We start from the raw sequence: 14471 nt of genomic DNA on the forward strand, positions 1-14471 counted from the left end.
GGCCGTTTTAGTTGTGTTTCGAAACCCCAGCCCGTCAATTTTTCTATTTTATTTTTTAATGTTCACTTTATACAGGAAACGTCAACACTGTTGACGTTTTTTGTATATGAACAATACCAAAACGTCACCCAATCTGACGCTTTCAGTATTTACATTTTCGTCCCATGCACAGTGTACTAAAAACGTCAAATTGCTTGACGCTTTCACACTTTATTCGCTCCTACGTGTCCAAAATAATTTATTTTGGTAAATAATTTTTTTTTTAATTTATTTTTGAAATTTTTTTTTAATTTTTATTTATTCTGGTTCTTAAGCCGAGTATCTGTATCCAAGTGTTAAAAAAAAATATTGATTCCCCTCGATATACAGTTCTGGCTCCGAACCTGTCCAGCTAGCATGACTGATTTATCTGCTAAAATCGGTTTGGTGATAAGTTTGAATAATTTTGTATGAAGTGGCGTGTCAAAACGTCCTTCTCCTTATTAAAAAATACGAAAAACTAAAATATATGTTTCTAACAGAGCCCTTAACCTGGATTTCAGTAGTAAACATGTGCATGCTCGTTGAGTTGCACATACCCAACATTGCCAAGTTACCCATGATGATCTACGTTCGACTTCTTTTGCTTCTATGTTTCCTACTATATCATTTTGATGACATCACCTGCAACAACGACACAGAGAGAGATGTCCTACTTTCTTTCAAATTGCAAGTGAGTGATCCAGAAAATGCTCTCTCTAGCTGGTCTTCAGATTCCAATCACTGCACCTGGATCGGTGTCACTTGCTATGAAGATGGAAAGAGGGTCCAATCTCTCGATCTAGCAGGAAATGCCCTCTCTGGCAAACTACCACCTCAGCTTTCCAACCTCACATACCTCAACTCACTTGACCTTTCTCAAAACAACTTTTATGGCCAAATTCCCCAAGAGTTTGGTCACCTCCAACGTCTAGGAAATCTAGACTTGTCAATCAATAGTCTCACAGGTAAACTACCTCCATCACTTGGCAATCTTTTCTCGGTTAAAAATCTTGACTTGGCAAGGAACAGTTTTGTGGGTGACATTCCAACTCAACTTGGTAATCTTTTGAATCTTTCCAGTCTGCAACTCTCAGAGAATAATTTATCTGGCCACTTTCCCACTTCTATCTTCAGCATCTCTTCCTTAGTCTTGTTATATGTGGAAAACAACAATCTATCAGGCAACTTAGCACACAATTTTGGCCATGACCTTCCAAATTTAAACTTTCTGTCTCTGGGAACCAATAGGTTTGAAGGGGTGATTCCTAATTCCATATCCAACGCCTCCAATCTTCAATACATTGACCTTGCTAACAATAAATTTCACGGCCCCTTACCTCTATTCAACAACATGATAAATCTTACCTACCTGGCACTTGATAATAACTTTCTCTCACCCACGACCTCGTTGACTTTTCAGTTCTTTGACTACTTAAGCAACTCCACCCAGTTGAACATGCTCAAGATCAATGACAACCATTTGGTTGGGGAGCTTCCAAATTCTTTTGCGAATCTGTCTAGCAATCTCAAACTATTCTACGTTGATAATAACTGGCTCACTGGAAACTTTCCACAAGAAATTAAGAAATTTGAAAATCTCCTGTCCTTGTCCTTTGCAAATAATTTTTTCACTGGAGAGTTACCATCAGAAATAGGAGCACTACATATGCTACAGAATTTTGCGACAGACGGTAATAGATTTTCTGGGGAAATTCCAGACATTTTTGGTAATTTAACAAATTTGTATACCCTTGCAATGGGAAATAACCAGTTCTCGGGCAGAATTCACACAAGTATCGGACAATGCAATAGGCTATTTTCTCTTGACCTGGGAATGAATAGAATTGGTGGGACCATACCAAAGGAGATTTTTCAGCTTTCATATTTAACATACTTGAATTTAACAGGAAACTCCCTGCATGGTTCTCTGCCTCGCGAGGTTGGCACCATGACACAGCTTCAGACCGTGGATATTTCTAGCAACCAGTTGTCAGGGAAAATTCCTAAGGAAATAGAGGGGTGTTCTAGCTTGAAGACACTTGTGATGGCAAGAAACAAATTCAATGGCTCAATCCCAACTAATCTTGGGAATTTAGAATTCCTTGAGACTTTGGATTTATCATCAAACAATCTCACTGGCCCTATTCCTCAAAGTTTACAAAAGCTCAGGTATATAGAGACATTAAATTTGTCTTTCAACCATTTAGAATGCGAGGTTCCTATGAAAGGTGTTTTTCTGAACCTTACCAAGTTTGATTTTCGAGGTAACAACCAACTGTGTAGCCTTAACAGGGAAATTGTGCATAATTTCCAGAAAAAGAAAAGAAAGATTTTACTCCCTATCATCCTTGCAGTTGTTGGTGCCACTGCTTTGTTCATTTCAATGCTCTTGCTATTTTGCACATTGATGTCCCGAAAGAAGAAGAGAAAGGAGGCAAAAACCGGGGTGTCATCTGCCCCTTCCAGAGGATTGCCTCAAAATATATCTTATGGAGATATTCGGATTGCTACAAACAATTTTGCAGCTGAAAACTTGATTGGAAAAGGAGGCTTTGGCTGTGTGTATAAGGGTTTTTTCAGCTTTAGCACAGGTGAAACCGCCACCCTTGCTGTCAAAGTCCTGGACCTGCAACAAAGCAAAGCTTCTAAGAGTTTTAATGTTGAATGTGAAGCTTTGAAAAGTGTTAGACATCGGAACCTAGTGAAGGTTATCACTTCTTGCTCCAGCCTTGATTATAAGGGAGAAGAATTCAAGGCCATTGTTATGCAATTCATGGCCAATGGTAACTTGGATGCGAGTCTATACCCGAAAGATGTTGAGTCAGGATCCTCTCTAACCTTGTTGCAAAGACTGAACATTGCCATTGATGTTGCTTCTGCTTTGGACTACTTGCACCATGATTGTGATCCACCTATAGTGCATTGTGATCTGAAACCTGCCAATGTGCTTCTAGATGAAAATATGGTTGCACGTGTTGCAGATTTTGGTTTGGCTAGGTTTCTATCTCAAAGTAAATCAGAGATGCAGAGTAGCACTCTAGGAATCAAAGGATCAATCGGTTATATTGCCCCAGGTACACATTAATGCTTTGCTTCCTACTAATACTAATTGAGTTTTCCTTTTCTTTGTAGTTTCCTTTTACTTGATATTTGTGCACAACTGGTATATTATATACACACACTTATACGGTTATACGTGGATCTCTAATATTGGGGTAATATGTTTCAGAATATGGAGTAGGAGGCAAGGCTTCAACTCATGGTGATGTGTACAGTTTTGGGATCCTACTGCTAGAGATGTTCACAGGCAAAAGACCAACTGATGAAATGTTCAAAGAAGGATTAAGCCTAAACAAATTTGTCTCAACCATGGAAGAGAATCAAGTATTGAGGGTTGTTGATCGAAGACTTATTGACGATTATGAATATTCAACACAAAGCTCAAGCACTGGTGACCGTAGCAGTAGCATTGGTGACAACACACATAGAACATGCAAAGCAGAGGAATGCGTAGCTGCAGTGATAAGAGTTGGGTTGTGTTGCTCAACTCATCGACCAAAAGATCGATGGAGGATGAGAGATGCCACAACAAAATTGCAAGCAATTAGGCAATCTATGTTGGCCTTGTGAAGTAGGTCTCAAGCCCATATGAAATCTATTATACAAAACTGAAGGTTACTGTAACTAATATATATTAGATTGCAATACTCTTTCCTTTCGGTGAATCGCTAATACTCTTCACGATGTCTTGCCATGCTTATCTGTTGACATGCATGTTGATGCGAGGGGGACTCTCTTTGTGAGAGAGTAGTTTATTTTCAGCTTTCTTTTTTTCTTATTTTAGCTCTTAGTAACAAAAAATAAATTGTTGAATTAGGATAGATGAAATTGGATTCGATTCTTATTACTGTGTTGTAATATTTTCTCCTGATTAGATAAAAAATATATAAATTATACTAATTGCTTATTTAAATATTATATCCTCCTTGATAAATTCATTAAATCATACATGTTGTCCATGGATAAAAAGAATCATACATTTAATTTTTGTATTTTAAGTTTTTAACTTAAGGAGCTTCTTAGGACATTAAGCGTGTGTTTAGATTTCATTTTGGAAAGCAATTTTTTTTTTCTCTCTCTAGTCCAACAATAATTTTACACTGAAATTATTATTTGTTACTTTTACTCAAACGTGAAAATCCACGTTTGAATACAAACACGCACTAAATTCGTCGTAAAATCACGTTAAACAAACATTCGAACGCCGAGGCAGAACTTTAATTCATAAATTCAATTCTGTATCAGTCTACTAAACCGAACACACATCACACTCAATCTACGCCTTCTGCAGTACAGTATTTTAAGTGAATGTTTGGCTTTAATTTTAAAACGCAATTACCCAGCCGCTCTATTGCTTATGCTTAAATTTAGAAGTTGACGTAAAGAGTCATGAAACGCTAAATAAACACGGGCAAACACGCTGTAATTTCACTCGATTTCTTTTTTGTATCAAAATCTCACCCAGATCTCTGTTCTGTGGGCTTTGGCCTCAACATTTATTGCCTAAAATTAAACTGTTGACAAATCAAATGACGTACAATTTTGTTAGTGCATACATGTGGAAGACGAAAATAAAAAACGAGTAGAAAAACTTGGAAGTGGTTGATATTTTTTGGGGAGAGAGAAGAATGAAGAGATACGTAGTTGACATAGTCAAAGTTAGATCTATGCGTTTTCCGACAACATGGGCCAGGACCCCACAACCACAACAAACAACCCCATGGCATTCATTCAGTACACTGGGTGGTAGAGATAAGTTACATCAAGACGTTTCCATGAAGGTGGAATTTAAAGCTGCAAAGAGTCTTCATCACATAAAAGAAACAGAAACCAGGTTGTTCACCACAGGTTTTTTAGTATATAACAAACCGTCCTCAACAATAGGCTATACGGCCTATAACTATCCCAATGGATAGCACAAGCTAAATATTCAAGATTACACAATAATATAACCCCATTTAAAATGAACCATAGTACTAGAAAATGTTGGTTTAATTTACACTTGATTGAAACCTGAGCAAGGCCATCTCAGAATTGGCCCTTGATGATGCAACCCTTGGGCTGCTATTGCTACTACTATCAGACAATGAAGCAAGCGTTTTCTGCAACACCCCAGATGGAGATGACACCATTGTCCCCAGAGGACTATTGGATTCAACATGTGTAGTGGCTTGTGAGGATGTGGTCGAGGCTGCTTCATTGGTGGCTGTGACCGTGCTTGATCTTAGAACTTCAGCTAGAGGACCACCAGGTGTTGAAGCCACCCAAGGTGCTGGGTTAAGCCAATTTGAGAGAGAGCTTTTAGTATCAGTGTGTTTGTTGCCCAAACCCATTTCAATAGTACCTATATCTTCATGCACAGCACCACCCCCCATGGATAGATCAAGAGAAGAAAGGGATAGTTTACCAATTGATGCAGCAGAGTTCTTGTTGATGTTGGCATTGCCTTCACCTGTTTCTGAGTTGGACCAAGCATCAATGAAACCCCTTGGCTTCTCCTGTTGGAGATTTTCCATGGGAACAACAAGAGGGTTCAGGAACAAAGGATGGCGTCTGTTGTGTTGATCCATTCCAGAGCTATATAACGCAAATGAGTTCAGATACTGAGGCTCGGTGGTGTTACAGGAACTCTCACTTGTCATTCCAACTTTATTATGTATCAGAGACTGCCATTCTGAGTCAGAAGCACCCAGGGAAATCGGATCTCCATTCAGCATCCAGTCCAAACCCCTTCACATTCACATTCAATTCACCAAATCACTAATAGATTATTGAAGTAATCACAACCCAACATAACAACACCCCTACAAAAAAAGGCATTTCCTCTGCGACTCTAATGAAGAATAAATAAGTAGACACAAAATCAGTAGTTCAAATTTTCAACTGAATCAAAATAAAAAACGAATTAATAATCAAAACAAAATGTGTGCAAGGCCATGGAGAATGAGTTTCATATAGGAAGTTTAAGTTTTGTAACTTTTGCTGTGTTATTTTTGTTTTTGGGTAACCAAACAAAGATCCAAGGGAAGAAGAAAAATCAGAACAAGACGTAGTAAATTCAAACTTGAGAACTCACCTGGGTTCCTTATTATTTGAAGAAAGAGGAGCCACGGAGTCAAAATTCGCAGATTTGACACCAAAGTTAGCAAGAGAGAGGGAAGATTCAAGGTAGGGCTGAGTGGTAGTAGAAGAAGCAAGAAAATGGGGCGAAGATCCATCTTTTCTGGATGTGGGGTTAGAAACAGCCACGGCAACATCAGGTGTAGGGAAAGGGTTAGACTCATGGCGAGCTCTTTTGATTTGTTCGTTATTATTGTTGTTGTTGATGCTAGTGGGAGTGGGGGTGTTGGTGTGAACTTCCACAGGCTTTCTTGAACGGGGTCGGCCTCTATGCATATGGCGCTCGCAGTATTTGTGGTTAGGAGCCACATCTCTTGAGCATCTCCATTTTTTACCATCTGTTCTTCTGCACCTACCTGGCTCCGGGTCACTGCTACTTGCCAGCCTCAGATTGAAAGCACCGTCCACTGCCAACATAAAAAAACGGGATGCAAAGTTCAAGAAACAGTGAAAGCAAGCCCCATGAAAAGGGGCACAGTGATTTGAAGTTTGAACAACAAAAGGTGAAGTCTTTGAGACAAATACAACAAGTGGTCGAGAATGAGGGCACAAAGACACAAACTTTTGATGTGAATGGACTTAAAAGGCAGAAAAGGCACATGAACATGTTGTGTTGTGTTTGTGCATGAAGGTGAGTAGTAGTTAGCAAAAGGGTCATACTGCAGGGAGAGCGAGAAGTGGAAGTGGGGATGAGATTGAGAAGACCAGGAGGAACAGGAACAGAAGCCATCATGTACTTGTAAATCATGGCTTGTCTTTCAAGCTCCCTCCATTGAGCAGTTGTGAAAGGAAACCCCAAAGAAGCCGCCATACCACCTGCTGTAGCAACACACAAACCAGTATACAACTATGTTCAGAGACTTACACAGAACACACACACACACTTTCTCTCTCTCTCTCTCTTTTGACCCATCTTTACTTTCTCCCACTTTTAGCAAAAAGATGCAAACTTTGCGGTGTATTAGTGGGAAAGACGCAAGCAAAGCAGAATTTAACAACAAACCTGAGGGTTTGAAGGTGGTGGTGGGAGAAGTATAAGGAGAAATGTCAAAAGGCTGCAAAGGTGTTGCAGGTGCAGGAGCAGGAGGAGCAAGAGCACTAACAAGGTTTATATGATTAGTAAAAGACATGTAAGCCGTGGGACCATCGGCATCAGCATCAGCATCAGCAGCAGCACAGGGAACATTATCAAAGGGTGATGAAGACAATGGACGGTGGTGATGATTATGATGCGCCATCATCGTCATCTTATTATGGAATGCTTCAGGGGTGTGCACCTTCACATCCAACCCCCTTTTTCCCGTAGCTTGAGGCATGATTAAATTAAACCAGCGAACCCAGTTTGCTGAAAATGGGAAAAGCAGTTTTCCATGAACTAGAAGAGAATGAGGAAAGTGGTGTTTATGTGTATCTATCTAACAGTAATGATAATAAAGAGGGTATTCATGTCATCCCTCTAGTGCCAGGTGTTGTAATGGAGAAAGAGTGAGGTTGATGTGGGATTTATGATTGAGTTATGGGTTGCCGCCATTCTCGCCCTTTACTTTGCTTCCATGCTTCCAACATTCGCACCACACGCTAGCGGACAAATTAGTAAAAAAGTGACCCCTTTTTGTTTCTTTCTTTTCACCCTCTCTCTTCACTTTTTATCTATTATCTATCATTATTGTCGTATCTATCCCTTTCTGCATGTATGGCTAAACCCCGCTCCGGATACTCTTATCCTTCACTGAGTTTATTGGGAAGGATAGCAAGCACATAACATAACAGAACGTACACGCACACACCCACTTCCCTATCATATAACGCCCACCGTTTTCGTTTTTTTCATCATTCCCTTTGCTTACGTGCCATCACACATCCACCACTAAAATACCATTTTGCCTCTATATGCATATTGATACAAATTTTATTTCTATGTCTGATTATTTGTATTTTTATTTTTATACTTGCTTCTTAAAACTATACGCTAAAATTAGAACGAACAAAACGTTTTGTTATTTGATCCAATGTTCACGAAACATATTCCTTCATTTTTTCCTTAAATTGTTTTCATGGGTATGCCTTGCAACTTTCCTCTTCATGAAGGAAGTCGAATCACACTGCTTTTTTTTCTCTACAATGGGTGAAAAAATTTTAAAATAGAAAAACGATGCTACCAAGAATTACATGATATAGTGTTGAATGTATTTTAATAAATAAAAATTTCGTTTTAATTATCCCATAAAAAAATAATTATCTATTTTAGATATTTTAATCTGTCGGCTCTACTATATTTATCCAAATATATATAAGGAATCAATAATCAACGTTGCTGTGCTAGGTGAGAGCATTCTCCGATATTCTTGCTACAAATACCATTCTTCTCCATTATCCAAATAAACATTTCCGTATCGCTAGGTGAAGTCTTTGTCTAATGTTTGACTTCCGAAATAATTATTTTGTTTTTGAAATACTTACTTGCATGGTGACATGTGACAGTACATGGGTTCTCATAAAATTATATTGGTACAAAAATCTTGTACAAAAATTTATAAAATAAAGAGCTCATAAAACGAAAGCAAGAGGAAATACGTGACAAAATGATTCATGAATAGAAATAGAGGAAAAAATAATAATATATATGATTTTTTATGTAGTCGTAAGTGGTTTATGAATTAAATAAATTTTATCTTAGTGTATTGAAGTGCTTTAAACATGTATAATGAGTTGGGGAGACATACATGCGCAGTAGGAATAACCTAAAATATTAATGAACCTAAACCTTTATTGATCACTGTTCAGAAGAATTGATTTAATTTGAGCGAAACTACTTTATTGACCTTTAAAAAACCTAATTTAAATGATTTTGGTCAAAAATAGGCTTTAACGTCCATCAGTTTATGATGAATGTCTCAAATCAATTTTAAAGATATTGCAATAACTTTAAATGATTAATTAAGAATGTCTTTTATATATTTAAATTTTATTAATCACTAAATAATATATAATTTAAGTGTCTTGTTCTATATTAAAATTTTCTCCAATAACTCGTTTGTCCTCAAATAAGGAAGTGTTATAATAACTCGTTCATCTTATTATGGAACATGTTAGTTTTAATAAAAACACGAATTCAAAATTATGTTCAATAGAAAAGAAGAAAAAAAAAACTAAACATAACATAAAACAATCATGTTTATAATCACTCAAAAAATCTCTAATCCCTTTATTGAACTTAACCTATACCTAGAGTTTTCTCTAACTTTTATTTATAGATGTAAAGGTTACAGATCTCTCTCTTAGATATGCACTTTAGCCCATCAAATTCTTACTCAAGAGTGTTGAAGATTTTGTAAATGTCACCATCTATAAACTATAGGATTTCACAACATTCGAACAAGTATTTCGTTAACAATCACGTGAAGAGCTACCAAAAAAATTATCTAAGTATTTGGAAAGATTATTTAATATAAAATAAAAATTAAAGATTATTTTTGTTATCATTATTATTACTATATAATATCTTTAATTATTGTTATTATTTTAATTATTATTTTATTAATATTGTGTTTGATAAAAAATAAAGAATTAGAGAAAAAAGAAGTGACAATAAATAAGAAATAAAGTAGAAAGTAAGGTTGTTTGATAGAAGGAAAGTAGAAATGAAGTGAAAAAAAGATAAATTATTTGATTATTTTATATTAGACTAAATATATGAAAAAAAAAATCAAAATTTAATGTTATCAATTAAATTACACAATTATCTTTTATATATTATTATCAACTAACTTTAATATAAGGGTAAAAAGGTAAAACACACACAACTTCCCCTCTAATGCTCTCATTCTTAGCTAGGAGGTATGTATAAAAAATAGTCTCACCACATCTTTTCCTCACTCCCACTCAAATCTTTACACTAAAAATTTCAACTTCCATCTCTTCTTTCCTTTTCCTTTCAACTTCCATTACACCAAGAATTGGAGTGGGGAAGGAGTGAGTAATAAATTAATGATTAGAGAGGAGTAACTTATGAAAGAGAAAAAGTACCAACATAATTAATTATCTTTAATAATTAATTGTTATATTTATGGTTTAATTTCTTCACAATGTACTTATTTTATGTGAAAGTTTTTTTTATGGCTCTCATGACATTTTTCACATTTCATTGTAACTTTTATTTTACCAAATTGTAGATTAATCCCCTTCAATTTCGCTGTTATCAAACAACAACATTAAAATATATCAAAAAAAATTGTTAAAATACATACTATTCTTTAAAACATAATATCACAAATAAATAAATTTAAAGTATTTTTTTTTCCTTCGGGCAACTGAATAAACGTTAAAAATATTTTAAATAAAAATATAAATGTTGTATTTCAACTATGTTTATTTAATACAATTTTACATTTCAATACAATTTTACATTTCATTAATCCCGTACGTATTGGGTGTAAATTAATACTGAACATTCGAAATGATCATATTTTATATTATTGTTAAACATTAAGCATGAAATAAATGTTATTAATATTATTTTTATAACTATTATATAAAAAGTATAATTTTTCCTTATCAAATAGAGTTTTTTTATATAAAAACAAAGTAATAATATTTTTTTTATTAAAAAATACAAATATCAAACTAATTGTGTTAATAATTTTTGTACTTAGTATTAATTATTAAGTACTAAGATACCAATATTATTGATCCAAATTTGAAATCCTACACATATCCAGGCATTAACCCGTTTGGTTGCAAAATGCCAATACTCCTGAAAGTCCTTTCTAGTTTTTTTGCAATAACGAAGGAAAAAAAAATATACAATCAAGCACCGCCAAAACTTGTAATAAATAAATAATGACACTCCACTAAGGTGTGTCTGTGCATGTTGCTTGTAATACGCATCGGTTGAGTCAGCATATGTGAACTTCACTTTGAGTAATTTTAATAGAAAGTTTAATAAAACAATAAAATTTTCAAAGGAACACAAATGTAAAAGGTTACATTTTCTTTTTACTTTCAACCGAGCATACTTTTTAGAATATGATCACATTGTTTGAAAATAACTAAACATGAATATTTAAATAAAAAAAAGAATTACACCAAATTTAGCTTAACCCGGGTTGGAAAAATTCAAATGAATGATGTTCCAAACAATGTTCTTTAAGATGAATAATTGAATATGGTGGTGACCCCATGGAGGTAGGTATGAGATAAACAGAATGAAACCTAAATGACAAGTGGCCTTTTTTTTTCTCTCCATCTTTAAAATCGAAAGTAGGTGTCCTAATTTCGGGCACCAAATTTTGTTTAAACATTTTGGCTTCCGAAGAGGCTTGTTTGGCCATAGATGGCCAACATTGAAGGACAACATAGAAGAATAGTGTAGTAAATTGTCCTCCCTTGCGCCCCCAGCCATTATGATGAGGGTCAGATTTTGAAACTAAATATTGAATATTGTCAGTGACATTTCATTAAACAAGTTGCCCCTGTTGAATATGGTGTGGCAAATTTAGTCCCACATCGAATAAGTTTTTTTTGATGTGGCCAAATTAGTCCCACATTGGATAAGTTTGGGAATGTGTAGTGCCTTAGGTTCTATATATAGAAACCCTTCCCTTCACTTTGAAATCATCCCAACTACAAGTTCATTTGTAACTTCTAAGGCTTGTAGTTTTCTCTTCTCTCTCTATTGTAATATTTCTTAGTGAAATATATTTGGTAGTGTCCGAGGAAGTAGGCATAATTGGCTGAACCTCGTTAAATTCTTGGTGTTCTTTCTTTCTTGTTTTGCTTTTGGTTTAAAATTTGCTAGACGTTTCCGCAACAATTGGTATCAAGAGCCAGGTTATTTTAAGGAAAAAAAACACTATGCTCTGTGCGCTGTAGGTATTCTATAGTCGGCACATCAGAAAATTTTTCCTTAATCCTGGACCTATTTTTATTATTTGACATTTAGCAAATTTTAAACCTCTGTTCAAATTGAGCTGAGATGGCAAACGAAGAAAATCCACTTAGAATTACATCATCAACTTTGAATGCTTCTTCAAGCATTTTGCAAAGAGCTGTTGGTGGGAATCCAAGGTTGATGGTAGAGATTTTCGATGGCAGCGGTCATTTCGGCATGTGGCAAAGTGAGGTTCTAGATGCTCTTTTTCAGCAAGGTCTAGACATTACAATTGAAGGAAAGAAACCAGAAAGTATGGGAGAGGAAGATTGGAAGACCCTCAATCGATTGGCATGTGGTACAATAAGGTCATGCTTATCAAGAGAGCAGAAGTATGCATTCTGCAAAGAGACCTCTGCTAGTAAGTTGATGACGGAGTTGGAGGAAAAGTTCTTGAAGAAAAGCAGTCAGAATAAACTTCACATGAAGAAAAGGCTGTTTCGGTTCACTTACATTCCTGGTACCACAATGAATGATCACATCACCAGTTTTAATCAGCTTGTTGCTGATTTGTTAAACTTGGACGTGACTTTTGAAGATGAGGATCTGGCCCTAATGTTGTTGGGATCACTTCCTGAAGAGTTTGAGTTTCTTGAAACAACTCTACTCCATGGGAAGGTTGCTGTGTCTCTAAATGAAGTTTGTGGAGCCCTATACAGCTATGAACTGAGGAGAAAAGACAAAAAAAGATAGCTCAGAGAAGGCTAATGAAGCTTTGGTTGCAAGAGGACGTCCGGTGATCCAGGCGAAAGGAAAGAAGAAGCGATCGAAGTCGAAGGCTAAAGTTGGGAAAGATGAGTGTGCCTTTTGTCGAGAAAAGGGGCATTGGAAGAAAGATTGTCCTAAACTAAAAAACAAAGGTCAATCTAAGACTGTTGCAGATTCAAATGTAGCTGAGTATGTTGATGACTCAGATTGTTCACTTGCTGTTTCTGGTTCAACCAGCTCTTCTAGTGCTTGGCTTCTTGATTCGGGATGCAGCAATCATATGTGTCCTAATCGAGAATGGTTCTATGATTTCAGAGAACTAGAAGAAGGAGTTGTTTATACAGCAAATGATGTTCCTCTTACCACACATGGGATTGGTTCTATTCGATTGAAGAATCGTGATGGAGCAATCAGAACTTTGAAGGATGTTCGTTTTGTCCCGAGTTTATCAAGAAATCTCATTTCTGTGGGAGCCTTAGAAGAGAAGGGTTTCACGGTGCACGCAGAAGGTGGAGTAATGAAGATAATCTCTGGAGCTCTAGTGGTAATGAAAGGAGTTCGGAAAAATAATAGGTTGTACTATTACCAAGGTACTACTATTATTGGAACTGCAGCAATGGCATCCAGTGACGAGAAGGAGTTGGAGTCGGCCAAGTTATGGCATATGCGGCTGGGACACGCTGGTGAAAGATCCTTGAATTTACTCATGAAACAAGGATTGTTGAAAAATATTCAGGCTTGCAAATTGGACTTTTGTGAGCATTGTGTCAAAGGGAAGAAGACAAGGGTGAAATTTGGAACAGCTATCCATGATACTAAAGGTATTTTGGATTATGTTCATTCTGATGTGTGGGGACCTTCAAAAACAGCATCATTGGCAGGAAACCACTACTATGTCACCTTTGTTGATGATTTTTCCCGGAGAATTTGGGTGTATGCAATAAAGACTAAGGATGAGGTGCTTGGAATTTTCCTTAAATGGAAAAAGAGGATGGAAACCCAAACTGGGCGAAAGATCAAGCATTTTCGAACAGACAATGGTGGGGAGTACACGAGTGATCCATTTAAGAAGGCTTGCGAAGAAAGCGGCATTGTCAGACACTTCACAGTCAAGCACACACCACAACAAAATGGAGTGGCAGAACGCATGAATCGAACATTGCTGGAGAAAGTTCGGTGTATGTTGTCCAATGCTGGATTGGGCAAACAGTTTTGGGCTGAAGCTGTTGTATATGCGAGTCATCTTATCAATCGCCTACCATCAAGTGCAATTGGTGGCAAAACACCACTAGAGAAATGGTTCGGAAAACCTGCTACAGATTATGATTCCTTACATGTGTTTGGCTGCACTGCTTATTATCATGTTAAGGAGTCAAAATTAGATCCTCGTGCAAAGAAAGCAATTTTCATGGGGATTGCATCTGGTGTAAAAGGATATCGTCTTTGGTGCCTAGAGACCAAGAAGACAATCATTAGCAGGGATGTCACCTTTGATGAATCTACCATGTTGGGAAAGGTGATAACAGAACAAAAGAAGAATGGTACTCCAAAACAGGTGGAGTTTGAAAGGAAGATTGTTTTTCCAGCAAATGATGAAGAAAAAACTCCTATGGTAGATGAGGAGTCAGATGAA

At 36.4% G+C, this 14471-nt stretch overlaps 2 protein-coding genes across 4 annotated transcripts; one reads left to right on the forward strand and one right to left on the reverse strand.

The window, feature by feature from the left end:
* The first annotated feature begins 499 nt into the window (after positions 1-499).
* Positions 500-3862, forward strand: LOC109793636 (uncharacterized). The gene is made up of 2 exons (XM_083076948.1): positions 500-3095; positions 3251-3862. Exons 1-2 carry the CDS (start codon positions 509-511, stop codon positions 3649-3651), a joined length of 2988 nt encoding a protein of 995 aa, XP_082933074.1. The 5' UTR covers positions 500-508; the 3' UTR covers positions 3652-3862.
* A 1006-nt stretch (positions 3863-4868) lies between these two features.
* Positions 4869-7883, reverse strand: GRF7 (growth-regulating factor 7). Of its 3 annotated transcripts, XM_083076950.1 has the most exons (5): positions 7205-7883; positions 6862-7020; positions 6158-6608; positions 5489-5811; positions 4869-5353 (listed from the first exon to the last, which is right to left on the reverse strand). In XM_083076950.1, exons 1-5 carry the CDS (start codon positions 7515-7517, stop codon positions 5073-5075), a joined length of 1527 nt encoding a protein of 508 aa, XP_082933076.1. In that variant the 5' UTR covers positions 7518-7883; the 3' UTR covers positions 4869-5072. The 3 variants fall into 3 exon arrangements, with proteins under 3 accessions (XP_082933076.1, XP_082933075.1, XP_029126230.2); XM_083076949.1 differs by having other exon boundaries at positions 4869-5811; positions 6862-7017; positions 7205-7872; XM_029270397.2 differs by having other exon boundaries at positions 4869-5811; positions 7205-7871.
* Positions 7884-14471: the final 6588 nt, after the last annotated feature.

This window comes from Cajanus cajan, chromosome 6 (assembly GCF_000230855.2).
Source record: "Cajanus cajan strain Asha chromosome 6, NIPB_CcT2T_4, whole genome shotgun sequence".
Classification (NCBI taxonomy): Eukaryota; Viridiplantae; Streptophyta; class Magnoliopsida; order Fabales; family Fabaceae; genus Cajanus; species Cajanus cajan.

Bases quoted from the DNA above. Each gene is read 5' to 3' on its own strand.
- LOC109793636 (XM_083076948.1), top strand. From the start codon at position 509: ATGTTTCTAACAGAGCCCTTAACCTGGATTTCAGTAGTAAACATGTGC. The intron at 3,096-3,250 runs GTACACATTAAT...AATATGTTTCAG, and splicing joins AATCGGTTATATTGCCCCAG to AATATGGAGTAGGAGGCAAG.
- GRF7 (XM_029270397.2), bottom strand. From the start codon at position 7,517: ATGCCTCAAGCTACGGGAAAAAGGGGGTTGGATGTGAAGGTGCACACC. The intron at 7,021-7,204 runs GTTTGTTGTTAA...GTGTTGCTACAG, and splicing joins CACCACCTTCAAACCCTCAG to CAGGTGGTATGGCGGCTTCT. The intron at 6,609-6,861 runs GTATGACCCTTT...TTATGTTGGCAG, and splicing joins CACTTCTCGCTCTCCCTGCA to TGGACGGTGCTTTCAATCTG.